General features: G+C 37.4%; 1 protein-coding gene across 2 annotated transcripts in view; it reads right to left on the bottom strand.

The window, feature by feature from the left end:
• SHPRH (SNF2 histone linker PHD RING helicase) overlaps nt 1-27,375 on the bottom strand; it is a 60,107-nt gene that overhangs the window by 18,410 nt on the left and 14,322 nt on the right. For both annotated transcript variants that reach the window (XM_068400984.1, XM_068400993.1), the window contains exons 6-21: nt 26,794-26,944; nt 24,886-24,991; nt 24,117-24,373; nt 22,980-23,675; nt 18,441-18,692; nt 17,559-17,637; nt 15,437-15,600; nt 15,091-15,347; nt 12,131-12,252; nt 9,330-9,418; nt 7,491-7,580; nt 6,885-6,992; nt 5,770-5,912; nt 2,329-2,502; nt 1,933-1,995; nt 567-792 (exon numbers count right to left, since the gene is read on the bottom strand). In XM_068400984.1, coding sequence (XP_068257085.1) covers nt 567-792; nt 1,933-1,995; nt 2,329-2,502; nt 5,770-5,912; nt 6,885-6,992; nt 7,491-7,580; nt 9,330-9,418; nt 12,131-12,252; nt 15,091-15,347; nt 15,437-15,600; nt 17,559-17,637; nt 18,441-18,692; nt 22,980-23,675; nt 24,117-24,373; nt 24,886-24,991; nt 26,794-26,944 — 2,977 coding nt within the window. The remainder of the gene's footprint in view (nt 1-566; nt 793-1,932; nt 1,996-2,328; nt 2,503-5,769; nt 5,913-6,884; nt 6,993-7,490; nt 7,581-9,329; nt 9,419-12,130; nt 12,253-15,090; nt 15,348-15,436; nt 15,601-17,558; nt 17,638-18,440; nt 18,693-22,979; nt 23,676-24,116; nt 24,374-24,885; nt 24,992-26,793; nt 26,945-27,375) is intronic.

Below are 27,375 nucleotides of genomic sequence, written 5' to 3'. Positions count from 1 at the left end.
CCCTTGTGTGCAACAGCTCTTCCTCTTCTCCATCACTGTATTCACTGCACAGAAACACAGACACACAAGGATGCATGAAGAAAGCCACACAGTATATTCCTGTAGTTCTCTCTGATCCAAACAACAGGAGATTAATTATTTCAGGTTACATTATGTAGTAAACAATATCCAGGAAATAGAGCAATAGTGAAAGGTAATCTGTAGCTAGCACAAGAGTGAAGGTAAACTGAATTACAGAATGGACCAACATTTGATGTGCTGAGTCTTTCTACATTCTGATTTAACTAAAGAAACACATTTAATTACATGTGTATACTGTCTTAATAGATGCAATTACATTGCTTACTAATTTGCTTAGTAGACAGGATAGCTTTTAGGAACTCTTAAATGATATACAAACCATTTTAAATCAAATCCTGTAATAAGCACTGTGAAAAAGCTTGGCGTAGGCAAACCCTAATTTCAGGAATACAACTTAGATTTGTTCATGTTCAGCTTAAATTTGTTTATATTACATTAAATGTTTATATTACACAACTGTTTCGTCACCATCTGATTTACTGTACCTTATATTCCTTTTTCCATGCTTCAAAGAGTTCCAGAAATATGCTGCCTTCTTCAGTTAGCTTAGCATCCATTCGGTGAGCTTTGGCAAAGGAGAGAATAGCTTTCAAGGCACGTTCCGTTTCACTAGTCGCCCACAGTCCTCTACTTGTGGTGGGCAAACGGTCATCAACGAGCCCTTCTTCATCTTCTATCATCTCCTCAAATATTGCCATTTGACCTTTAACACTTAAAAAGCAGACAATATTTAGCACTGATTTTGTACTTCCACATCCATTTCTACTTATTCATCATATTTTTCAGCCTTCTAATATTTGATTAGAGGATAAAGCAAACCAAACAAATATAAACAGCTGTTTTATTACTTCATATCCCAAAAGTCTGCTTTGAACACAGTATCAGCAACGAAATCACTGTACAGGCCATGTTATCAGCTCAAAATCATCAATAGTTTTTGTAAAGGCTTACACATCTGAATTATCTTTCAGTAGTTATTAATGATTAATGTCACAGTCATTTATAAAAATTGCAATTCTGATTTCTTAAACCAGCAAGAGTTGCAGTTAAACTCTGATGCAACATCTGCTGTATATTGCACTATTTAAGAACACTACAGCTTCTCAGTTCCCTCCTTGACAAACAACGCTAATGCAGAAACACATTAACATTTCCTAATGATTCCACCAATCATTAGGTTAACAGAGCTCCCACTGGTAAAGACTGTTCAAAATGTTTTCTCAGTGACCTCAAGATTTTTGAATCCAATTTTGACATTGTGAGGGACATGAGAGATAAAAGTCAAAGAGAAAGCATGCAGAGGGCTGTCATCTATGCCTCTTGGTACTGTCTACTATGCATACTTCTCTCACACCATGTGCTGGTGCAACCCTTCTTTCAGCTCACAGCTGCATTTGTGTCTGAAATCTCCTGTCTCATTGTGGCTTTAGTAAAATTTTGTTATTTTATGAATTATACGGAATTAAAAAAAAATCTATGATGAGTATGGTATTATACCATTTGCAACTGGACTGCAAATAAATATTTGCACTAACAGGAATATGCGTTGAATTAGCATACCTGTATTTATACACACAGTTACTGAACACTCAACACTTCATTTCAAACGTATGGTCATATTATAGCAGATTGAGAAAAAGTGGCATGTATTTGTTCCTTGTACACAACTTTTTCAAATGAAATTTACAAAGAATATTAAACCTGACTAATAAAATTGCTATCAAGGCCACTAGCAAGAAGTTGCTGTCATTTGTTCATAATGTTATTTCAGAAAATTTGAAGCAGAAAATATAAAACAATCCAACTTTCACCTTTTTTTATAGTGAGAAGTTTATAAAGCTATGAACTTACGTATGAGAAAAGAGCTTCGACTCATATTCTGTGAACAACTCATCAGCCTTACAAAAGACACAGCTGCAATACAGAAAATTGAAAATAGAAGCACTCAGAATTTAATCAGAAACCAAAGTAATTCCTGTAATCATCTATTCCAACATATAAAATCACACAAAGTCCTTAAAAAAAGAACAATTTAACAGTCTTATGTACACTCAATATAACAACTGACAGGAAAATATTTTATAAGAATAAAACCAAAGTAAGGTCATGATTCTGACAAATGGATCTGTGATATCTGTGTGCATACAAATCCCGAGTACAGAATAAAGACTTTAATCTCTTATTTCAAATGAAGGAAAATTTAATAATACACCTTTTAAAAGTATATTTTCTATTTTCAAGACATACTTGTTAAGTGGAAGTCTAACAGGTCGCAAATGGCAGATAGTGGCAGCCTCAATAACCTGCTTAGAGGGAGGGCCTTCTAAGCTTTTCACTGCTTCTCTTACAATCTTCTGGAACTTCTTCACTTCGTCCAGCTGGGTTGTGAGCAGGTATTGAAGGCCTCTGCAGTCACGGAATCTGATTAAAGAAAAAGGGAACTCATTGCACACTAAGTCACCGAATCCAAACTTAACTCAGTATTTTGAAGTAGAAGAGAAATAGCTAAATAGCAATACAGTACAACATACAAAGTTCATATCATAAACAAATGCTTATTACTACTACATATAATGCTAACTCTTAGGAATTACTCCACTGTATCCCTGAGATGATGCCTGGTATTTGTAGAATAGAAATACTCTTTCCAAGACTTGAGAGATGCAACTAAATATTAGTAGTCAACACCAACCTGCAACATTCTGGTCCACAAAGCAAATCTACTAAAGGTAAACAACTGCACATACTCATAGTCTTATTTGCATCTGTTGGCCAACAAACTGATTTTCAATGCACCTGTGCAATTCACAGCAGACACATGCACCCATCACAAAAATATACTGCATTTTGCAAGTCAGCTTTCAAAGTTAAAATTAATTATTAAACAGACACAACAGTGAACTATTTTCCTAAAACCTAGCTGCTGTCTTTCTTGACCGGAGTGGGAACATGAACAACAGTTAAGCCATATTGTTTTTCCTGTGAGCAGAGGTCTCTTCCTGAGCATGCACCATTCATACAAGGTCTGGCATTCGAATACAAGACAGTGTATTACAAGACAGTGGTTCTATCCCATGTAGAAAGTTTGATCCAAAACATCTCTTTTGTAAAGTGTGGAGAGAAAAAGCAAAGGTTTAAGAACACTACTGAAGTCTGACATTTAAAACGACCTACTTAAGCAATATGTATTTTAAAGTTTGCCTAACCAGGTAGTCTGAAAATACATGTAAATTGCAATCACAAATCTGTTGTTAATACTATCAGTTGCCAAATATTCCAGATTTATGAAAATCTCCCATGCTATACCCTGGATTAATCATCTCTAACACTCAACTAGAGATTAGCACTTGTTATTTCCACCACTGACCAGTAATACTTCATAAGATACTTCCTAAACAGCTAATTTCTACTGAGAAAAATCAACTTTTTTCCAGTATGACAAGACAAGCAAACAGAGATACACAGGCATATGAGTTCAGCATGAACATGCAAACAATCCTTCCCTCAAATTTATTTTGACCAGAATGAGATGCCATCATTCTCAAATAACATTTAACCATGAAATGGTCATATCACAGACTCAGAGACTGGTTGAGGTTGGAAGGGACCTCTGGAGGTTGTCTTGTCCAATCCCTCTCCTCAGGCAGGGTCACCTAGAGCTGGTTTCCCAGGACCACACCCAGACAGCATTTGAGTATCTCCAAGGATGGAGACTCCACAACCTTTCTGGGCAACCTGTGCAAGTGCTCAGTCACTCTCACAGTTAAAAAATGTTTCCTGATGTTCAGAGGGAACCTTCTGTGTTTCAGTTTGTGCTCATTGCCTCTTGTGCTGTCACTGAGCACCACTAAAAAAAGCCCGGCTCCAACTTTTTTGCACTCTCCCTTTAGATATTTCTACACATTGAGGAGATCCCTCCTGAACTGCTGAATAGTCCCAGCTCTCTCAGCCTCTCCTTATATGAGAGATGCGCCTGCCCTTTCATCATCTTCTTGGCCCTTTGTTGGGCTCTCTCCAGTATGTCCATCTCTCTCTTGTATGAGAGAGCCCAGAACTGGACACAGAGTACTCCACGTGTGGCCTCACCAGCGCTGAGTAGATGGAAAGGATCACCTCCCTCAGCCTGATGGCAATATTTTGTCTAATGCAGTCCAGGATACCATTAGCCTTCTTCGCTGCAAGGGCACAGAGACGGCTCATGGTCAACTCAGTGTCCACCAGAACCCCAAGGTCCTTTCCCACAAAGCTACTTTCCACCTGGGTGGCCTCAATATCCATTTTGAACAGATAGAATTTCCTTCTTCCTTCTCAGCATATTTCTGAGTTTTGAAGAAAGAAGAGGTAAAGTTCTGTATCTTTATTTAGATTATTCAATAGAATTACAGTAAGTACTGAGAAGTAAAACATACGCTTACTTCCAGAAAGGACAAGGAAGTGCCACCTTTTGGGACCATGATAACAGAGTAGTCATACTGGAGGATATGTCTTTACATATTTAATTAAAATCTGTGCATATTTCAAGTATTTACATTTATATACACATACACATTTTATATACACATTACATATTTATATACATATGCATATGCATTTATATACATCTATTTATATTTTTTATATATAATAAAAAAATGTTTTTAACTAAAACATGATTCAGAAAGACTGTATTTAAGAGCATAAGGATTGTTCACGTAGCTGAGAAAACTGCCTCAAGTTAAACTGTGACAGCATTCTCCTTCCTAGGTTTCCCTTTTCTGTTATGAGCGTATGGAGCTGGAGCACAGAACATATAAGAGGAAGCTGGGAGAAAAGGGTTTATTCAGCCTTAAAATGAGATCGCTCAGGGGAGACCTTCTTGCTTTCTACATCTATCTAACTGGAAGGTACTGAGAAGACTGAGCCAAACTTTCCTCAAAGGCACATGGTGAAAGGACAAGAGACAACAGACACAAGATGCAACAGAGGAAATATTAACGAGATAGAAGGATTTTTAATTTGGGTTGTTTTTTTTTTTTCCCCACAAAGTGGGTCAAATACTGGAACAGACTTCACATAGAGGCTATGAAATCTCCCTCCTTGGAGACAGCCTAAACTCAACAGGACAAATCCCTGTGCAACCTGATCAGGCTGAATCTCTGGGCATGGGCCTGGATCTATAAGCTGAGTGTTGGTCTAGGTGACCTCCAGATGTCCCTTCCAATCTATTATTCAGTAATTGCACATAACACCAGTGGTACTGTTGTCTCTAACATGAAACCAAACCAAAATTCTTTGTTCATAAAAAAGTGATGCTATTTTATGCTGTTACACAAGGATTTTCTGATACTGTCTACTTTCCATCTAAGCAAGTCAGTTTCTTTTAGAAGTTACTCAATTTTAATGCAATAAACTTTGAATCTTTTTTGCTCAGCAGTTGCATGAGTACAGAAGACTGTAAAACCACAGTAGATAATATAAAGGATCATTCAAAAGATGCTTGTCTAGGAGAAAACTGTAATTCTCCTGCTTTTCTTTCCAAGTCTTCTACCTAATTACACTTTTTGGGGGACTGTTTTTGAAACTTAACTGCAGCCCAGATGCTCTGAAGCAAAAATGCCTGCTATTTAATTGCAACTGTTAGCACAAACTGGTAAGAGGACTTGAATAGACCTAACTGTATCCCTTAGCCTATTTTAGCTATTCTCTTACTTCTCTGCCATGGAGAGTTTATTAGTCTGCTGTTTGTAGTTGCTGGTTATTTCGTTTTGCACACGTTGAGCAAGCTCCTCGTCAATGGCATACTGTATTGCTGTCTGGATGACATCCAACCACCAAGGAGAGCCTGAATGTATCTGTATACAAAAGAACAGATTTATCCATGAATATTTAACAAACAACCAATTTACTCATTGTAGATTGGCTTTTACTTCTCTTTAGGCCACACTCAAACACAGACTGGTAAATTCCATGGAAAATGGAAGACAAGACTACGCTGAAAAATATCCCCTTTCCTGTTTAAGCAAATACATGACCAAGAAATTTTCTACATTCCCATCTGCTTCCACACTTTCAAATTGCTTCAATAGAGTTAGATTCACCGAGGCCATCTATGCAGAATAACCATGCAAAGATATTGTAATCTTAAAGTTTCTTTTCTCCCTCTCTCAAAAAGGGAGGAAAGGACCATTTAATCAGAGAAAGCAAGCTCTCTGTGAAATTAATAGAGCAACACTGAAGTGACCTTATAATTTTAAAAGGCGAAAGAAGATGCAGAAGTTTACTTCCTCATGTGCCATTTGCCCTCATTTCTTTATTATTTCCTTACTGTTATATGCAAGTGACAAGCAGCATTTCAAGTCAGGTGTTCCATCACTTCATTAAGGGTTTGCACCTTTCCATGAAACCTGAATTGTCATATTGACTAAACACAATTAAGCCTTAAGCACAATGACTAAATGCATGTCAAAGAACAGTTCCTTTGAAAGTAACTGAAATACCGTCTCATACACCACAGAAATGTTTTAAGGCCAAAACCTATAACTTATTTACCTAAATTACAGGTGAAGCACAGTTAATATTAAAATCAAGCATGGTGTTAAACCATACTAGAATCATCCCACCGTGCACTTCTGTTTTTAATCGTCTGTTCATCACGTACTATGTCTCTTTGTGCAGGGAACACAGAATATGTTTTGGGGCTTTGTCCAAACAGGCCTTCAGAGAACTGTTAGAGATAATAAACAGCTGGAGTTCTGGATAAACAGATGAAAATATTTTTTAAAAAATCTCAAAATTCAGAGACTGAATATGTAAGAGGTACCTGCCTTTCTCTGGAGCTCACGAATGGTCTGAAGAACTGGCTGTAAGGCCTGATGGGCTTCTGCAACTTCTGCATTGGATTTACTCATATAATGCTGTCGAAGTTGCTCTGCCTGCATGGAAATGAGAGTTTAAATGACACAAAACTCATTTATGACGAATAACTGAAAGTGCAAGAACTTCCCGCTATCATGCTTTAAAATGGTTAGCTACCTACATGCTACCCACTTTCATTTGTATGCCATATTTAGCATTATTTTTTTCTCTAGAATCTGGCATTTATTAGTAAGCCAAAAAACAATTAAGAAGACAAACTACTACAAAGATGCTAACTATGCAATTTTGCTTTTGGACAACCCCAAACAACACAATAGGAATACACTGAATTACAAAAAGGAACTAGAATTTAACCCATAATTCTTACTTCTCTGTACACTAAAATATATTGTGTTGAATAAGTAAACAATAAGAAGATCCTACAACAATCTGAGAACAGGACAATTTAACTTATGTACATATAAAATTTACCAATAAAATAGCACGAAAGAAGAATTTGAAGAGAATGAATTTGCTCTTCAAAATGTATTTATAGAAAAATTAACACTGTTTACCTCTTCTGCAAGTCGGCTATCACGCAAAGTCGGGGGAATTCCTGGGTGCTTTGCCAACAATTCCATCAAATTGTGTGTAGAATGAAGTCTCTAAATATACACAAAGTCAACAGCAATCATGAAAAAATACATTGCAACATCTGTGCCAGGAGAAGCTTAAACAGCAATGAATGCTTACAGCAAGAAATTAGTATTAATTTTAAATTAGTTTTTTTTTTCTCTGTTAGTCTAGAAGCATCTTATAAAGAAAATAAACATTTTTTTCCTGACGTAGGAAACAAAACATTAAAAAGACCTTATTCAACACCTCAAAAGTAAATCAGCAGGAAAGTCTGATACCAAGTCATCAGATTCTCTCCTGTAACCACCCTCCTAATTAAAACAGCTCTTGACTACCATGAAAAACAACTTATTTATCTCAGAGCACATTCTTTTGTAAATACCTTTCAGAATATCATAAGGATACAATTCACTTAGCCTATCTAAAGCAAAATATAAGTATAAGGAAAAAAACAGCTTCCAGGAACTTCAATCATTTTTCATATTTTTCACTTTTCTGAAATAAAAATGACTGAATAAAACATGACCTTTTTGTTTATGTTTAGGGAAAATAAACTTGATTGTTAATATAAGGCAACTCTGTTCCTCTTCCCTAGGTTCACCCTACGTATCCCAAACCAGACCCCTAATATTATGCTGCCTGCATTTCTCCTACAAACTCATACGAGTAACTTTCACTATCATGAACTTGTGCCCTTCTCACCTGCTGGATTCATTTCACCTTTGCCCTATTACTATCTCAGCCACTGAAGACCACTGGCCAGCAGTGCTTCGCCATTATCTTAAAGAGCTAAGCCTACACAAGTGGGAAGTACTCAACAGAAGCAGAGTTTTATTACACAAAGGCAATATTAGGCAGTGTACATTTTAAGGAAAAAAAAAAGGCTTTATTGGATTGCATAATCCAGTAAAACAGCTTAATTAACAATCTTGTTATGAGTAGCTTAACAAGTTTATGCTGATGTGGCTACGCTAAGTGAAAAATGCCTCTGGGAAGGCACAAAGGAGAAGGAAGGATCAAAGGAGTGCAACAGAGCCATTAGATGACCACATGCAAGATAATCAAAGAATAACTTCCTTAGTGAAGCAAGCAAAGTAAAGAAATAGACAAGCGATCACTTATTTATCTTATTTTAAATATCTTGTTATCCTTAAGAGAATTTTGGTCAATTTAGAACTGATTATTTCTTGAAGAAATATAAAGATGTTACTTACAGAACCATTGCTTTTTTATCAGGAAAATATATTCATATTTTTAATATAGTATTCAAAATGTATTAATATATTTCCTGAAGAGAAAATTCACTTTGATTCTTTTTCATGTCTTGATGCCCTTTCAGAGAATGTTTTCTGCAGTGCAACAATTTTATTATTCTCTATCATTTGGCATATTAATATCATTCTCAATGCAAACCCAGCATCTTGTATTCACAGGATGTAATATAGTACCAGTAATATGAGCAGTCACAGTCGCATACACAAAGTCTAGGAATTCAGTGAGTTAAGTTTATTGCAGAACAGCAGGTGGAGATCATACACTGCTTCTGGGATATCAAAGAACATTCACAAGCAAAAGTTTTTAGAAATACAGTAGCTTTTCTAAAAAAAGGGAACATGAAGGTCACTGGACAGATTCCTGTCTAAAGGTTGTGTTAATGACAGAAGGCTCAAAGAGTCATTCAGCATACCACTGGGAGGAAGAAAAGGCTGTCCTGTTAAATTAAATATAAAGTATTCCAGTTCTTAACTAAGTCTCTTTACATTTGAATGCTCACTCACTTGCAAGGAATCTGTTTTGAGCTTTTCTTTGTGCTCTTCAGATGATCGTAACACTTCTCTGTACAGCTCTGCAGCCAGTGCATATTCTCCTGAATTAAAAAAGAATAACAAAAATACACACATACACATATTGTGTTGGTTTTTAAATACACGAAGAGCCATGACTGGCCATCACTTGTTACATACTAAGATGTTTGCAGAGAGGATGTATAATATCTGCTTGTCTTCAAGCAAATCTTCCCTACTCATTCCTGCCCCCTCCTCCCTCCCCCCCCAAAAAAACAACACCCTGGTAAAAGACAGACACTGTTATATTCTACAAAGACTAAAGCAGTTTCCAAGTTAAATATCTTTTGTGACTGCAAGATCTGTAGACTTCTTGGTCTTAAAATGTGTATTTAGAGTTGCATAAGTCCAAAAAAATCTCACATTGCACTAAAAAAAAAAATCATCTACAACTCACTCCAGTGATGCATTACTGAATTTGCACTGCAAATACATTATTCACTCTTCCAGTGAAAACAATGAAAGTTGTGTCATACTTCAGAAATGCAGAAATGATTAATACATGCAGGAAGCATAACTACTGATATAAAGTGCTAACAACACAATCAGTTCTCAGAAAATAGTTTACATAAATTAAAAATGAAATACAAAATTGAAGTTGCATATGGCAAAGCAGAAAAAAAAAAAAAATCAATTTTTATTTTCTTTTCTCAACTGACAGAAATTTACTTAGCCAGTAATAGTCTTAGAAGACTCTTAAAACTTGGAGAAGTACAGGGATATGAAATGTATAAAGACAGGTAATAGTAAAACAAAAATCATCTTCCTACATATCTGGAAGTGTAACAACCCTATTTCAACAAGATTTGTTGCTTCTTACACGGAAACAGTTGCCAGTTGTAATGGTGTAGTCCTGCAATATACTGTTGCCATTACTGTAACAGGCCCAGAGCTATGTGCTGAATTTGCAAGGCCTCAAGGTTGAGGCTTGTCAGGCCTCCTTTGAATTTTTCTTGACCTGCCTAGACATTTTAATCGGCTTAGCTGTGACAGCAATTTCTTTAATTCACTAGGTGTCTATGACTAATTTTAATTTTTTTTCCACTTCTGTTTATCTTTGTGTGGTACAATCACAGCTCTATACAGATAGCAGTAACAAGCAGTTATTCTATGTAGAATGAGATATTTACAACTAACACAATGATGTAGTGTAGAGAAATACAGGCCTAGTAACAATAGCAGAGGCCTTGAAAAGCAAAGATATAGGATGCAGTGTAGAGAAGTACAGTCATGGGATGCTAAGAGATGGTGCACAGGCTTGGCAGTGAATAAGGAAGCCATGGCTATAAACAACTCACCCACAGTCAAAGAAATGCAGACCTAGAGCTGGACAAAACTGGGTTTAGGGGCAACAAAGAGAACAAAGAAACAGTATGTAACATTCATAAAAGGCATCATGTACACTAAATTTGGTATTAACGTGGAGCTGCAGACCAATGAAGAAAGAGAAAGATATAAAAGTGTGCTAGCAAACATAAAAATGATCCTAATTGGATCCTTAAGTGAGAAAGAAGAAACCATCAACACAAACATCTTACTCCTGAAGAACTCCAGGTGGTGACAACTAGCCCTAGCACTGCTACCACCAGTATGAAGCCATTGGCCTCAGGACCCAGAAGGGAAGCAGAAAGGTGAGCATAAAAGCAGGACAAGCAGTAGAAACAAGGAAGTGTGATTATTATTCTTTTTTCACCTGTAACAATTAGATCTGGACTATTAACAATTAGACCTATAAGATTTCAATTATACTAACCATAAATTCATGGCTTTACTTAAACGTAAGGTGTACTTCCTCCTTGCTGATAAAGAAAACTGAGTGTAACAGTAATGGGGGGAGGGAGAAAAGTTATAAACCAGAACCCGCTTCAGCCCTGCTTCTGTTTCTCACACAATGCAATTTTCATCAATCTGCTTTTCAAAAAGGGCCAAACTTAATTTTTGCTACTAGTGTATTTTAGAAGTATTTAATTTGCACAGAAATCTTTTCAAGCACTTTATTTTATCTGAAAAATTTCATCTCCATCCTGCAATCACAAAGTATTTCAAACCTACTAACTACAGACTAGAGAATCTGAATGTAGTCTTTCTGTAAGGCAAGTAACAGAACAGGCAGTTGGCTTGTTCCCCTCTTTCAAGGAAGACTTGAACATGAGCTGGAAAAATTCAAGAAATTCAAGCAGCTTGTCAACTTTAGAAGACTTGATACTTGGCAAAGAGGCAGTTCTTTCACATTCATGACTAAGTGATTTTAATTTTTTTTTTTTCCCCATTCAAAGCTTGTTTTCCTCCTGATTCACACAAAATCTACATTGACAGAGATGTATAGCAGGCAGCAGCAAACAGATACCACAGTCAGCATAGCAGTTTGCATGGCAGGGGGCACAAAGGAAGCCCAGAAAGCAGCCCTAATAAAACAAAAGCAGGTTAAGTACAACTACACAAGTATGACTTTTTATCCTCCCAGTACACACAGATGGTAGAATCAAGAATGAAAATATAACAAAAGAGCCAGAAATACTCTGAGACATCTCAAAGAAGCGCCAAACTTTTCTCCCTTATCTGGAATGAATGTTGCTTTTGTCACAAACACTGTTTCAAGCCTCTCTAGTTTCCCAGGATTTCACTGTGGCTTTTTCCCTGAATTCATGAATGCCACTGTTTTTACATGTTGTCACCTAAACATTAATTAGCCTACTAAAAGGAGTAAAGAATATGCTACAGCCATCCAGTCTTACCTTTAATGATATGGATACCAGCTAAGCCATTAAGGGCACACACCAACTGTCGGTGAGCTTCCTCACACTCTGTTCGACATTTCTTCTGCAGTGATGTTAGCAGCTCCTCCATGGTCATGGTGCTGAAATAGAGACCAAATGGCTCAAATTTGAAACAAAACCACAATACTAGAGAAGCAAAACTGTTACGCTGTGCAGCATAAAAGATTGTTACATGCATCCAACATACTGTGTAAATGTTTATTCGAGATTTATTTACTTATTAAAAAAAACCCTAGTTGTCATCAGCTTTTCTTCCAACTAGAGCTTTACCCTAACTTGAGGGTGTCAAAAGGTTGACATCCCCTAAAACCAGAAAGAAATAGGAAACAAGAGGAAAATTAGAACTAGGTAAAATAACCCTTCACAGGGCAAAATATTTTGCTGCCTCTGTTACAGCGGTGAACCGGCAACAAGCAAAAATGAACCTCATTTTGCTAGAGGCTGTTCAAATGAAAACAGCTGAGACTACATTTCTCCCCTCTGCTACCAAACTAAACATGGAAAACGGGTGAGGTGTCAAGGTAAAGAGGAAAACGTGTGGAATGAGAATACTGAAGATTAGCAAGTATCATTTTAAACTTCCTTTTCTACATTTGTTTGTAGTATTTGTAATTCTTGAGAGGAATTTGGAAGAGAATTAGCTTAACATAAAAATACAGGAAATGAAGAGGTAAGAGCGAGAAACAAGAACAGAGATAAGAAAGAAGAAAGAAGCATGAAGGATAGCTTGGAGTAAGGCCAAGGGATGAGGAATCCAGGCAGGAAGATGACTGATGCAAAGAGACAGAAAAGTAAACTACAACAACAGTCTACAACAGCTGACCTGAGGCTGCTTCTATGACCAATTGCTGCTGTGAGACATTATACCCCTCCCCGAAACTCTGCTCCTCAGCCTCATTCACCTTCAGGAGAAGCATTTACTATTTGGCATTTAGTGCTGTGGAGTAGGTTAACAGGTGACATAACTCCTGTGCAGTCTGAGCCCAAGGTATGCTGGAAGGGTATCCTTGACTAGGCCTTTATTCTACCCTCCTTGCAACACCGTTCCATTTGCAGAAACCATTCCTTGAGTTTACACCAGTGTTACACTAGAGCAGGCTCTAAATCAAATAATAACTATTTATAATTAGCTCAATACTGCAGAGGTATTGGCAAACATACATAGCACGTGCCACTCATACTATTAATACTTCTACTACTACTACTTACTTTTCATTTTCAAAACCATCAGCAGATTCAAGAAAAATTACAAAAGCAAATGGATGTACATATAAAGTATACGATTTGATACAAAGCCTGAGGCTACCTATTAAGACAAAAAGAAGTTAATTTTCTTTTTTTTTTTTTTTTCTCAGTTTAACTACTGGAGCCTAGAAAACTCCCTTTTGAGGGCTGTATTTTTGCTGAGTAGATGTTCTCATTTACTGCCTTCGCTACACAGGTGGAAAAAAAGAGTAATCTAGCATAGAATATGCTCCAAACTCAGCTTTCTTGTTTCAGGCCAGTTTCTCTCATCCATATGCTCCAGCATCAACTTTATTGTTTCATTAAATTTCTCTTCTTCATCGAAGTTCCTAGCACTAAATTTCTTCATTATTCTCATACATATAAGCAAAGCCAGGAGCCAAATCTCTCTCTTCTGTGAATGTCCACTGCTGCAGTCAAACTTGGTTCACAAAAAAGATATGTAAATAGTGCTTGGAAACAGCTTTTCTTCATACACATGATTTTAAGAAAGATTTAATTTTCATTCCTAGTTTTTCCACCACAGTTACTATGCAGCTGTCACTCTGCAAGCATTCCACCAAAATCAACACAGTACTAAGCTGTCCCCAGAATACTCAGCTCAGTTTACATGTTTCATTTGTACTCCACTGGCTCATTTTAATGCAAATAATCTTGTATGGGCTGGTGGGAATATTGATTTCTCTAATGCTCGAGTCATTGCTTCCACACTAGCAACTATTAGACAGAAAGTGCTACAGCACATTGCCTATTATTGGTCCCTGCTGAAGCAGGTGCAAAGTCAGTTACAGCACCTTAGGCACTGTAGATGCCCTGTATGAAAAAGGGGAAGGAATAGGACACAAAAACTCCATAAAAGGATAGAAAGAGACTGAACAAAATGGATGAACAAGAGCAGGAGACAGTAGAAATAACACTGGCAGTGTTACAAATTTAAGTTCTTCCCTACCTGTAGCTTAAAAAAAACCAACATAGACAGTGCTCTGAGAACGTAGAACAGAAACAGCCTGTTCTTTCACCACCCCCACCTAATTGACTGAAAAAGTAGGAGCTACACTTCGCAGAGTGCTAGCAACATGCTTTTGGTCTAACAAAGGCTGAGACCTAACTGGTATTTGCAGAGCACTTGTAAGGAAGATGATCTTGAAAGCGAGCAAAAAAAGAAAAAAAAAAAAGCATTTGAACAGCTTTCAAGTTTGGATCTACATTTACAAATTCTGCAACCTCACATTAACAATGTTTTCTTTGAATTAAAGAATTATTCCATTGTTTATTCATTTTGTTCATTGTTCTCATTTATGAATATGAGTTTTATAAGACACAAAGAAAATCAGTGGGCTTATTTAAAACTGAAAAAGAATCTGGTTTGTTTCACACTCAATCTGTCACCTGCAACACCCTGGTATCCATTGGCATCATAAGGTTAAAATATTACTGCACAAACAACTGTCTCTCAGTACTATGTTCTTCAACAGAAGAATTACACTAATTACCCTACCCCATCCTATTCAAGTTCTGAGGTCAGATAGCCTGGTGTTGCATAGTTGCACATATAACTAAAGAAGCTTAAAATTAGGCTTGTCTGAGAACGGTGCAAGATCTTGCACTGTTAGGGACACTTAAGAGTTTTGCTTTGGATAAAGCAAGCCATTTAGGAAGTGACAGAAATTCACCTTTTCTGTAACGGCAAGAACTCTCCCCGAACAGCTTGTGGATGACAGCAGGCCTGCCTCAGCCTCAGCAAAGGGTACAGAATAGAAGTCACAGTCCTCCTATCTAGGCTACTAAGCTTAAGAGTCCAGTCCGAAATCTTCCTGAGTTTTGCCAACGCATCCTGGCAGCACACCTCATGCTGGCGATGATAGAAGTGTCTCTCCACAGGAGAAAAGTGAAGCCAGTGTACATCTTCTGTTTGGGGGGGGATTTGAATCTGCAATTAAAAAAGAAAATAAGTAATTTGCAAATAAAGCTATTGATAAATGTTGTTCAGGAATTTTAAACCCCAAAATTCTTATTTACTTGGTCAATCACATCCTTCTTTGCTGATCTCCACATTATCTTGGCAATTAGACTGTAGAGAGGCTGGGGATTTTTCCTACAATACGGTCGATATAAAAGTTGGTCCCACCAATGTTTGACCCAGTAAGGATCAACTCCAAGAAAAAGGACTAATCCATACAGATCTGCCAAGAAAAGAAAGTGGTTTAGTACAATGTTTGTGTTTTAATACTTCACAATATGACTCAAAAAAAATTAACTTTCACAGAAAGGTTACCAGGCCTAAAGCAACGACATTCTGGTCGTTATCTTTTCCACTTGTTTTCCGGTCATTCCCTCACCAAAATAGCTAATTTGAAGCAGGGGACCAGGTGGGGGAAGGTGGGGGTTCTCTCCTTTAGCCAGTTGATTTTCACAGAACTTGCTGGAATATAACTATTTGTGAGACGCTTTCCTAATTTCAAGTTTAGGAAAACAGAGTGATGAATTTAAACCTATTCAGAGCAGGGGTGAGAAGTAGAAATTACATGGTTGCATATGGTTAACTGGGTTTGCCAGGTTTTTGAAAACAATATTGCTCCGTATCATTACTTCACAGCCTGCTGTGCACCAACTGTTTGTTGCCCACCATCCTAAAAGGGGCTGCAATTCAGAAGTCTTTCACTTTTCTACTAAGGCAGAAGAAATTAACAAAACACACTTTTATTGTTTTCTTACTAATTGAGAGAATACAGCTTGCTAATTCTGCCCAGTTCAGAAATCCTTCATTTTTGGGCATTAAATTTACGGACATACTGACTTTAAGCTTGTATCTAAGTCTTACTGGAAAAATAGAGAAGCACATGTTTAAATGCTGCATGTGGGCAATGCAGAAATAGAAATATATGATGGTACCTTACAGATAGTTCTTAAAGATCTGGTGGCTACATTCTTTATTCTGTTAGCTTTATAATAATTTTGGTATTCAGCTAAGAGCCGTAAGACATTCACCAAATACATCATAGATCAGGGAAAGAAAAATCCTGGGAATAATTTCTATCCAGGAAGCAATTGTTTACCCAGAGGTCCTATCCCACTTTATTACAGCAGCGGCAGCAGAGATTCAAATTAGTCAGCAGTTTTCGTCCCCTATGTGATGGGGGCTGCCTCAGTATAGCCTAAGCGTCTGGCCAACACGTACTATGGACAATATGACATTTCAGGTACGTATTAAATCAACACTATCACACATAAGGACTTGAACAAGTTAATCATGACAATCACTTCCTTCTATAGTGTTTGCTTTAATAACTATGTATTCTCACAACTATTATGTGTATTTATAAATTTAATCCACAATCCATAATGAATTAATCTACAATACTGACTTTTGTAATAGTTTGGTATCTGAACAATAGTTCACAAATGCACACAAATGCTTACACCCATTTATCCACTTTTGAACTCATTGCCTCAGTGTGTACCACATATTCCTAAATCCCTCAAAGAGCACAGGGAGACAAAGAAGTTAGTCAGTTCCCTGTCTTCTTTTTCTGTCTCTGTCTGAAGCCTGTCTACAGAAACTGAGTACCTCACAAAAAGACAATATAAATGACACCTGCTAACATACAGCTCCCTACTCTACACATCTCAATTCATTAAGTCCTTACATAAGGACTTTCATAAGTCTCATAAGTTTCATAAAGCTTTAGTATGATTTTTAGCATTTATATTCACGACAGTTGATGCCCGCAGCAGTTCATACACGGCTACGCAAAAAGCAAACACAGCTTTGCTTGCTGTATTTGACAGAAGGATTCTGCAACCAGAGCAGACTATCTTTAGCTGCAATAGATAGGGGTTAATATTTACCCACTCTGCTAAGTGAAAACTGAAGAACAGACTTGAGTCAGCTGTTCGATTACAGCTTCCCTACTCCTCAAAGTATTTGTCTAACTTGGAGATAAAAAAATTTTTGCTCTGCAATTTTTATATTGATACATTTACTGATGGCTTTATTAGATGCTTAAGGTTTATGGCTTACCAAGCCAGAGTACCTAATGAATTCAGAGCAAAACTAGCAGACATTTTAACTGCTTCAAACCACTTCCTAATTATAAGCATAAGGAAAACCCACAGATGACACTGCTACATAAAATCTCACCTTCTAATCCTCGCTGCACAGGAGTGCCACTGACACACCAGCGATTGATTCCACTTAAACGGAGTGCCATTTCAGCAGCCTAGCAAAAGAAGATAGAATCAATGGTAGGAAAGCAAAAACAAAGGCAGAGTGAACACAGTCGGAAAACACATGGATCTTATTTTTAAGAAGTACGAACATCTTTTCAGTATGTAAAATTAGCAGACCTATAAGCAGCATTGGTACACTATATCATTAAAAAGTGTATGAAGTTATTGAGCTTTTTTGAAGGTAACTGAAAGCTGATAAAAGCCACATCCACTTCCAAGTAATTGAGTGCAATTAAGGGTTCACAAAAGGCAAACAGTTAGCAAAAGAAACTATATGTAAAAAAAAAAAAAAAATAATTAAAGCCTATAAGCCATCATGTAAGCAGCATTTTTGTCTTCCTGTCTTGGGAAAAAAGACTGGATGAATACTGATTAAATCTCCCTCTGCAGACTGCAGCCCTACAGTTTGCAGACTGATGACTATTTTAGCTTCTAGACTCAAAGGACATATCTATGCCTCTGAACCATGTCACTGAGCAGGCTAGTGTCTTGTTTGAAACTATCACACAACATATACAATGTGATGACCTAGTTCTTTATACTGTCAGTACAGATTATGTTAAGTATTTTTTGAGCTGGATATACTTCAGAGTCTGCCAAAATTCCAACAGGGGAACCATTTAATAGTAAATATCTCCAACAGAAAATTCACTTCTAAAGAACAAGCTACAAAGACAAATTACCTGAGTGCACTGAACAGTAAGAGCGGGAGAGGGAAGTCTACTGTATTATTTACAACAAGCTTGTCAAAACCTTTTCAAGTTAAATAAATGCATGACTGGGAATGTCATACCTTTGCAGTAGTGCATTCAACCATTTGTGCTTCATCAAGGCAGATCCTCCACCACTCCACTGCTACTAAGGGGCTCGGGATGGCCATGTACCGCTTCTGGTTCCTGAAACGGCGCCCATCTTCGCTGTTGCTGTGGGGTATATCTACATAGTTCAGTTCAGTGCGGAGGACGTCATATGTGGTGATAACCACCTCCTGCTCTGCCAGCATGTGTGGCTGCAAAAAGCCATGCTTCTTCACACCTTGATACACCTACACAGATTTGTATTCAATAGCACAACAGCAAAGAATGAAGCTAAGAGTCACTTTAATAAAAACGTAAAAATACCAGCACAGCGTAATACATGCATGCTTGTTGCTCATATAACACGAAACCATTCACAAAACCTGTATTCAGATAGTAGCATGGTGGGAAATCCATACAAGTCACACAGATAATAAATGCAATACAGACACTGATGCGAAATTTTTATGTATAATTATTTATATCTTTGCAAAACATTTTTTTCTCCTTTGAAGAACAGATGACTTCAGTATTTTCTGCAATAGTTATTTGTTGCAACAGTTGTTTGCAATATTAAGGATTCTGTAACGTTGTATGGAGCAACATTGTGTAAGTCAGTGTTACATGTCCAGTCCTCTCCTCTCCTTTATTGTAGATAAAGGAGATTGTACCTTTCTCCTCACTGCCCCAAAAATTTCATGGATGATTAGACAAAGACAGAAGTATGCAGCAAAATATTTAAAAAACAGAAATGGTACTCTGGGTAATGTATTATCTACAAAAAGGATCTCTACAGATACTCATGAAACAGAAAGAATACCCTAGTAAGAAACAACCCCTGTGCATCACAGAATACTATTATAAACCTTTCATATTGACATTTGTTCTAATATCAAAAGTAGTTTTCTGTCTCTGTAGGGATCGGTTCCTTGTCCCCCTCTTTTTTTTTTTCTTTCGGCATTGTCTCAGAAACCGTCCTAGGCCATGTGCTCAGACACCATCTTGTGGGGGCCCGGACTGCCTGACCTTGGCGACATTTTATGACGCAAGAAGGTAGGCGCCGACTTGAGGGACGTCTCCGCCCTGCACCCTCCACTCCTCCTCTGGAGAAACACATCCAGCGACAGCCTGGCAATGGGCCAATCCTACGGCGCAGGAACTGGACCTGTCCCGCCCTCGGACCTGTGATTGGTGCGAACTGTTGACTGGCGGCTCCATGTCACATGACTCTGCCGAAAAACTCTATAAAAGAGGCTGGATCGCCCGACCGCGCGGGCCCCCACCACCGTCTGCCGAGAATCAACAATGGACCCACGGGATGCCGCGGGATCCAGGGTGGTGACTATCCTTTCCCTATCAACTGATCTCTTTTCCTCTCTTCCTTTTACCTCTCTCTCTCTCTCTCCCCCCCCCCTTCCTTCCTCGCTCACTAAGTTGCCTCATTGTTGGACTTAATAAAGTCAGAGTTAAGTTTATTGATACCGTGCCTCGGTTGTGCTTTGTCCAAACTCAAGGATGACGAACCTATTTTATTTCTGGTCAGGATTTTGGGGGTGCTTTACCTGCAGGCAGGTTAAGCATACCGGGTGATTTATAATTAGGTGGGTCCCGCGTGGGCTGACTGCATTGAACCAGGCACGTCCCACGTGGACTGGCTGCACTGAAGTTACTAATCAGGCGGGTCCCTCTCGGGGACTGACTGCATTTATTTTCTAGATTTCTTTTTTTTTACTAATCAGGCGGGTCCCACGTGGACTGACTGCATTTTATTTTCTAGATTTACTTCTTTTTACTAATCAGGCGGGTCCCTCTTGGGGACTGACTGCATTTTTATTTTCTAGATTTACTTTTTACCAATCAGGCGGGTCCCTCTCGGGGACCGACTGCATTTTTATTTCTAGATTTACTTTTAAGGCAGATCTTAATCCGGAACATGACAATCTCCTTCGTCATTTTAAGAATAATACTTTTGGAAACATACAGCAGTTTAAATAAAAAAAATTAACAAGTTAACCAAACATTTTACTATATGCTTCTGCATGGTAGCGTTCTGTATCTAAAGAAAATAAACACAGCACATGTAAATCCCAATATACTTACAATACCAAAACATGTTAGAATTTCAAATAATGTGTGGTACAGTAGACAATCAAAATATATTTTTAGAATAGGAGTGTTTTCTCATCTCCAGGATTTTTTGCTACTAAGAACAAATATTAGCAGAGCTATATACCAATTGCCTTTTTCTCCTTCTCATACTAACTTTTTCTCTTGCTCCCAATTTACTTCAGGAACTTACTTCAAAATTACAGGCATCCATTGCTTGTTTTAAGAACTCTGTCAGCTACTTCTGACCACTCAACTAGATCTGTATATTAATCACAATATTAAAATAGATAAGGCTTTCTTCTGACAGATAAAGGAATATCCCTACCTTTTTAAGAAAGAATCTATAGTCTAGTCTCATCTTCAAACAGACAGCATCTTTCTGTTCTCTCTCATTCTGCGAGTTCATGATCCATATGTAAGAATGGACCATCTTGGTTAGTGTTTATCTGCAACTACCTACAAACACTTTCACCATTTAAGAAAATCATACTTTCAGTCCCTCATAGTGTCACAAACTTTAATGTTCTCTTAATTCATGCAACTAATAGTTAAAAATACCAAAATTAAGGTGACCTTATAAAATCTTTGTTGATTTTCCCTCCTCTTTATGCCTTGATGATCAGCACATTATTTCACTGTTAATTTTGCTGTTAACAGTACTTTTTCTTCCAGTAATAATCTTCTGCTACATTTGTGCATATGGCAACAATGTTTCCGTCAACTGAAACACTTGCAGAAAATTTTTGTTCAGCCCCAGAGTGGGACAACAGAGCATGTGCAACCAGGTCAATGCACATGGGCGAAAGAGAGAGAAAGGGGGGGAAGGAAAAAGGAGAGCATGCTTGCTGAAGCAACTGTTAAGAAGGAAAAAATAGCTGTCGAAGTCTAATGATCTCTTCCAAGTATTTATGAACAGATTTTCCGGAGGTTTATAACTTGGCCAAGTTTCGGTTGTTTTCACAGCAGCAGGAAAAGACAATCTGCCACAAAGCAAGACCTACTGATAAATTTTGGTTCCTTGTTCTATTGCATAACCATTAGAATTTGCCATGGGTTGTAAGCAGTTGGAAGAATAAAAAAAAACATCCTTCACATGCAGTGCAAAACCTGTTAACATGGGAAACTGGTTCTTTGAAACATCTGCACTATTTTTGTTTTAACTTTACAGGAAAAAAGACAACAAATTTTCATTTTGAAGCAACACTGAAAGCAAGTCTGGACGAATTACGGTTGGCAGTTAAGAGAAAATGAAAACAGTGTCTTAGAATGGAAGGTGTCGCACAGCTTGAAGTACTAACATTCATTATTTAAGCTATTTTACTGTTACCATGTAAATCTATTTCAGACAGTTTTCATCAAAGCTGGTATAAAACTTGGACTGGGTCCTATGAAAACTATGCAAGTTTTACACATTTGTTAGTTGCTGCACTAAAGCTAATTAGACTGCTCACACAAATGGCTTACTGGAGACCTAGAATTCAGTTATACATTGAGCATCCATGTAGGATAGCTGATGGTATCAGATATATCCCTGAATACAAAGCTTGTCTCTTCCATCAATCTACTACTACTGTTATTTTATCCAAAACATAAGGGATCTACGGTTCTCAAAGCATTTTATCATTACAAAGGTTCTTGCTTACCGAAAATAGGAAGGACAAAACTTGACTACATCATTAAAAGACAATGGCTACCCTTGAATACTATGATAACTATATTCAAAAGAATCCTGTATAGCCATAGTTCCTATATGTATAATTAGGTTTATTTTAGTGATAGAGCTATTAAAATCAAGTAAAAGGACAATACAAGGTCTCCAGATAAGCAATATCCTAATAATTATGGCAGATGTTATAGAGACAACGCCCAAGTTATAATGGTGTTATTCTCAGTAAACACCAAGGCCCAAGACTTCTTTTGTAAAGCCTGAGAACCAGAAATTCGAAAGTACTCTCTTTACCTACTGAAACATTTGTTTTTATCTAGAACAAAATGAGAAGCAACTGTCAAGAGAGATGATTGGGTGCAAATGTACAGTGAGACTGGACACTGCCAAAACACCTATAGCTAGGCCTTTCTAAGTTCCTTGGTAATCTTTCAGAAAAAAAAGACACAAACGGCCTTCCCTCTCAGAAATCACCTGCTGATTCAACTGCTCAAAATCTGCTTCCATTTGATAAAGATATCTAGTCCATTCTATCATCTCCCAGTGACCAACTAATAAGGAAAACATTAATAACTAAATGCAGTCTTTCTGGGACACAAATGCACTGTGTGGTGCCAAAGTATAGGTCTAATAGCAAGAAATGTAGAATTCTGACACAGAGGACAACGAAACCTCTGAACTTTACATTATGCAGTGTCACACAGGAAGTCCTGAGCCTCCATAAAATAACTCTCCAGAATATGAAGCTATATAATCTTACCAGAACTCGAAGAGAAGATGATCTTACATGTCTGTTGATCTCATCTACCCACTGATGACAAATAGAACTTGGAGAAATTATCAGAGTTGCTCCTGTAGAAACTGGTTTCATTGCCACAAGGCAATGTGGACAGTAGAAGGGCTTGGTCTTCAGGTTTTCCTCTTTGTAGTTTACACATTCTGCATGCTGCCATAAGTAACATTTCAGACACTGCACACGAGCTTTATAGTCCGCCAACCCAAGCTCACCACAGATGCATTCAAAACGATATTCAGAGGTATTAAATGGAAATACAGAACTGGTGTGTTGTACGCTGCTGCCGGCATGTTCTTGGGAATGTGAGGACCGGTCCTTTGGGATTTCCTGCTGGACATCAGCTGTAGTTTTAGAAACATCAAAATCAGGATGACTGCTCACTTCACTGGAGACAAGGAGGCTGCCATGCAAATCAGGTGACTTTAAGACCACAGCTTCCTGCTGAACATGATTCTCTTTTACAGAGTTCTCATCATCTGCTTCAGATTTCCTGTTATTTTTGCTAGTTGTACAATAATCATGTTCTTCCATGGTGATATCCACCCGTAAAGGAGTTTTAAGGACATTTTCAGAAGTGACATCACTATTTCTTGATTCTTTGGTTTGAGTTTTAGCAGCAATCAACTGCTTCTTCTGAATGCTTTCTGAAGTCCTTGCTATCTACAAAGTAAAATTAACCAAGACTGTCAAACTTTCTCCTCACGGGTTTGGTTTTTTTTTTGGAATGTATAAACACATCAAAACATAGATATTAAGATTTTATATCAATTTCCAGTTTGATGATTTGGTTAATGATGTTTACCAGTGTTTAAAAGACAACTTCATAGTAAGAACAATACATCTGCCAGCCCCTGCAGCACTATTTTAAAAGATTTGTGACAGACGTAGTTAATATTTTAGCCCCAAATTTGATCTACTTATGATTTCTGCCTCTTTGTTCATGAATGTCAAAGCAAATGTTGCAGTTTCCTTCATTTTTATCAATAAGCCAGTATCACTGAACTAGTGCACACAGACAACACAGCTGAGTAGCATGCAATTGGCAGAAATAAGATCTGCCTTTGCAACATTCTTTGAAGTAACTATGGCAGCATGTTTTACCTGCTCCTTGGTTCTTTCTCGCTTCTTCTGTTCCTTGTAATTCTTTCCCAGCTTGAAAGATCCAGCCAGACCATGTCCTTTGACTTGCTCTACTACTTGTTCTGTGATTAGTTTTTCTAGAGTTCTTTTGAGAAGCCGCCTATTTCTCTGTATGTCATACCTATATATAGCACTGATGTACTTAAATATTGCAATAATGGACGCTCCTTTCTTCACATTCATTTCCTTTACAGCTGCTAGTATCATCACTCGTAAGCCTATATGTAGAATCAAAGCAAAAAAACTTACAGCTCAGATAAAATGAAAGTTACCTCAGAGAATGCATATTAAGGGAACTCTAAACATCTAAAAAATGTTCATCTAAAAAAATGCAAAAGAGAGGCAGTTTTGACAATGTTTTACTTGATGTAGCTTTACTAATTGCTATTTTTCAGTGGTTCTAAGACAATATTGAGTAGCAATAGAAGTAAGTCGCTCCATTTTCTTACTGAAGCTAATAAAAAGACAGTGTATTTCAGTTAAACGCGTAAACTCTCTTACAACCACCTTTAGTTACACGGAGCTCTGTAGCACAGAGATCTGAGTTGGTAACTTTACTTTTAAGTGTGGATCACTTGATTGTAGCACGCAATCCTACATCACAGTGCTCAGCAAAAGAATCATTTCATTCTGCAGAAGTGAAGAGTAGCCTTGAACTCGAAGTCTGTGGCTAATATAAGACTTATGCTAAAAGCAAAATGTATTAAAAAAAGTAATGAGAAATACTTACTGGGATATTGTATTTTTTCCTTCAATTTAAGCTCCATTTCCTTTGGTTTTTTCTTTTTATTTCCTTCTAAAGGTTGAGGTGGAACAAAGAAGTTCACAAGCTTACCCTAATGCAGACAACATTAAATAGTTATTAGCTCATGTCTCTTCACGGTAATTCTGAACTTCATTAATATTTTCACATTTGAAAATAAGCATGAGCTACTATAGATGTGTGCTCTGATCTCAGTAATTTGCTCAGATAGCTCATTTTTAGTGTACAGAGTGATACCCCATTCAGTTCAGTTTCTCAGCAAACAATGTTCAGCACCCTACACTGAGAACAGAAACAGCAGCCCTGCAAGCCACTTGGGTCCTCCACTACTTCAGAATAAAGCTGAAGGAATCTATAGCTGTAAGTGACCTAGGTTACTAATAGGGAAGGAAAATATATATTTAATATATAGCTAGAAGCACAAAAGGAGGTAAGCAATATAGATTGAAAAGCCTTAGTTAGTTGTACAACAAGTAAGTTTCTCTTTTTAGGGACTGCCTCCAAAATTTTACTCTATTATTAGTGATTCAGGAATAGTTATTTAATTCAAGGAGATGTATACTCAAGAACCGGGATATAAAAAAGAATTCCAGAACTGGAACAAATGTAGTGCCAATATTTCTGTGATTAATTGGTTTATAGCTGTACTCATTTACACTTCACTCTGCCCTGTCCAACTGGTTGCTTTGCTGAGTCCCTTAACAGTAACTGCAATGAAACTCCAGACACTGTTTGAGCCCTACTCCAAGTATTTCAACTCACTGTAACTCTGACATTGACTTACACAAGGCAGGAGTCATCCAGAAAGTCTCTGTTGGAATAAAGCACTTTTGGTGGGTTGGTTTTGGTTATGGTTTTTTTTTTCAGGACATCATACAAAAGACATTTTATATTTGAAGACAAGAAAAATGCAGATGACAAGGAGCCTTCTGGATTAGTGGAATAGTGCCTTTTAACCATAGGCAATGTCACATAATTCTGTTAATAAAGATCCCAAAATATTAGCTGTCTGTCCCAATTACCCTATCATGAAACAGTTTCATAACTCCAGCTCTCCAAAAGCTATGGTCTCTAGCTATTGTTGCCAGTTGATGTTCAGATGCTTTAGTGCTAATACTCCCCTCTTCACATCCCTCAGTGCTGACCCTCTGATACATTTAAGAAGAATCTTATTCACTCTTTCGAGAATTGGGTCTTTTTAACTGATAAAATTACAAGCAGACAGGAGATCATTATGAACAGATCTACAATGAAACTAGCTGCCATGAATTCAAACGGATTGAACCCACAATACTGGTAAGAATTTACTTTAGGATAAAAGGTTCTCTCCCTTCAGAGAGAATTTTTGGTTTTAGGGAATGTGCCAAATTTTCACAGGATGCATGATGATGCAAGTGAAAAGACGGAAAACTCTTGCTAAATAAGCCCATTTATTATATGAAATAGACGGGGAGCAGAAATCTTTATTCACCGCGTTTAAATCATCCCTATTTTAGCACAGAACATATGTCTAATGGATGTTTGATACTCGTCAATACAATGAAGTGAAGGGGAGAATGATTTCCAACATAGTAGATTAAATTACATATTTATACACTCCTGGAGTACGTGTAAACTACCAACAGCCTATTAACAGCACAGTTGCCTGCTAACACCCTTCAACAATGGAAACTATCAATTGCTTCTCATGCAAACCATTCCACTATTTATGACACCAAGTATCACATCCTACAAAGCAAAAACTTTCACTGTACTTTAATCCAGCTTTAAATCTGTACTTCTATAAAACAGAAAGCAATAAACTCAAGAGAAGTGCATTTCCATTAATTATGAAAAGTATTTCCTTCGTATTAAATCTTATCCTGGTTTTCTTACCTCAGGTAATGTCAGATCATCTTCTTTAATATCTGGTCGGGTATGACTCAGAATAAGAGCCAACACTTCTACTGTTTTTCCAAGACCCATCTCATCTGCCAAAATACCTCCAGGCCACTGGGGTCCAGCAATCGGACATTCATGGATAATACTAAAATTCAAGTACATTCCCAAATTAAAGTCAGTAACTATAGCACGGTGTGACAGAGAAGCGCATGTTCAGAGACACACTATCTAGCTTCAGCAAGGCAAAGTTTGTAAGGTGAGGCAATATCTTTTATTAGATAAGCTGAGATTGACAAAAGCTACCAAGCTTTTTGGGTGTACAAACCTGACCAAGACAAATATGTATGCCAGAAGTTTTTGGATTTTTTTCCCAACCTAATAGGCTTTGCCTTGATAACCTTGGCATATCACAACATTAGTGCCCAAAAAACTAGAAATAAATTTATATTCACACGTGTGATCGCAAAGTTATATAGGGAAAAAAAAATAAAAAGCAAACTAGCAATCAAAAGGTTCTACTCTAACCAAATTAACGAGAAAAGTGAAACAGAACTAGTAATGCAATATCCAACATTA

Source organism: Nyctibius grandis, chromosome 1 (genome assembly GCF_013368605.1).
Source record: "Nyctibius grandis isolate bNycGra1 chromosome 1, bNycGra1.pri, whole genome shotgun sequence".
Taxonomy (NCBI): domain Eukaryota; kingdom Metazoa; phylum Chordata; class Aves; order Nyctibiiformes; family Nyctibiidae; genus Nyctibius; species Nyctibius grandis.
This window is presented reverse-complemented; position numbering and strand designations above follow the sequence as displayed.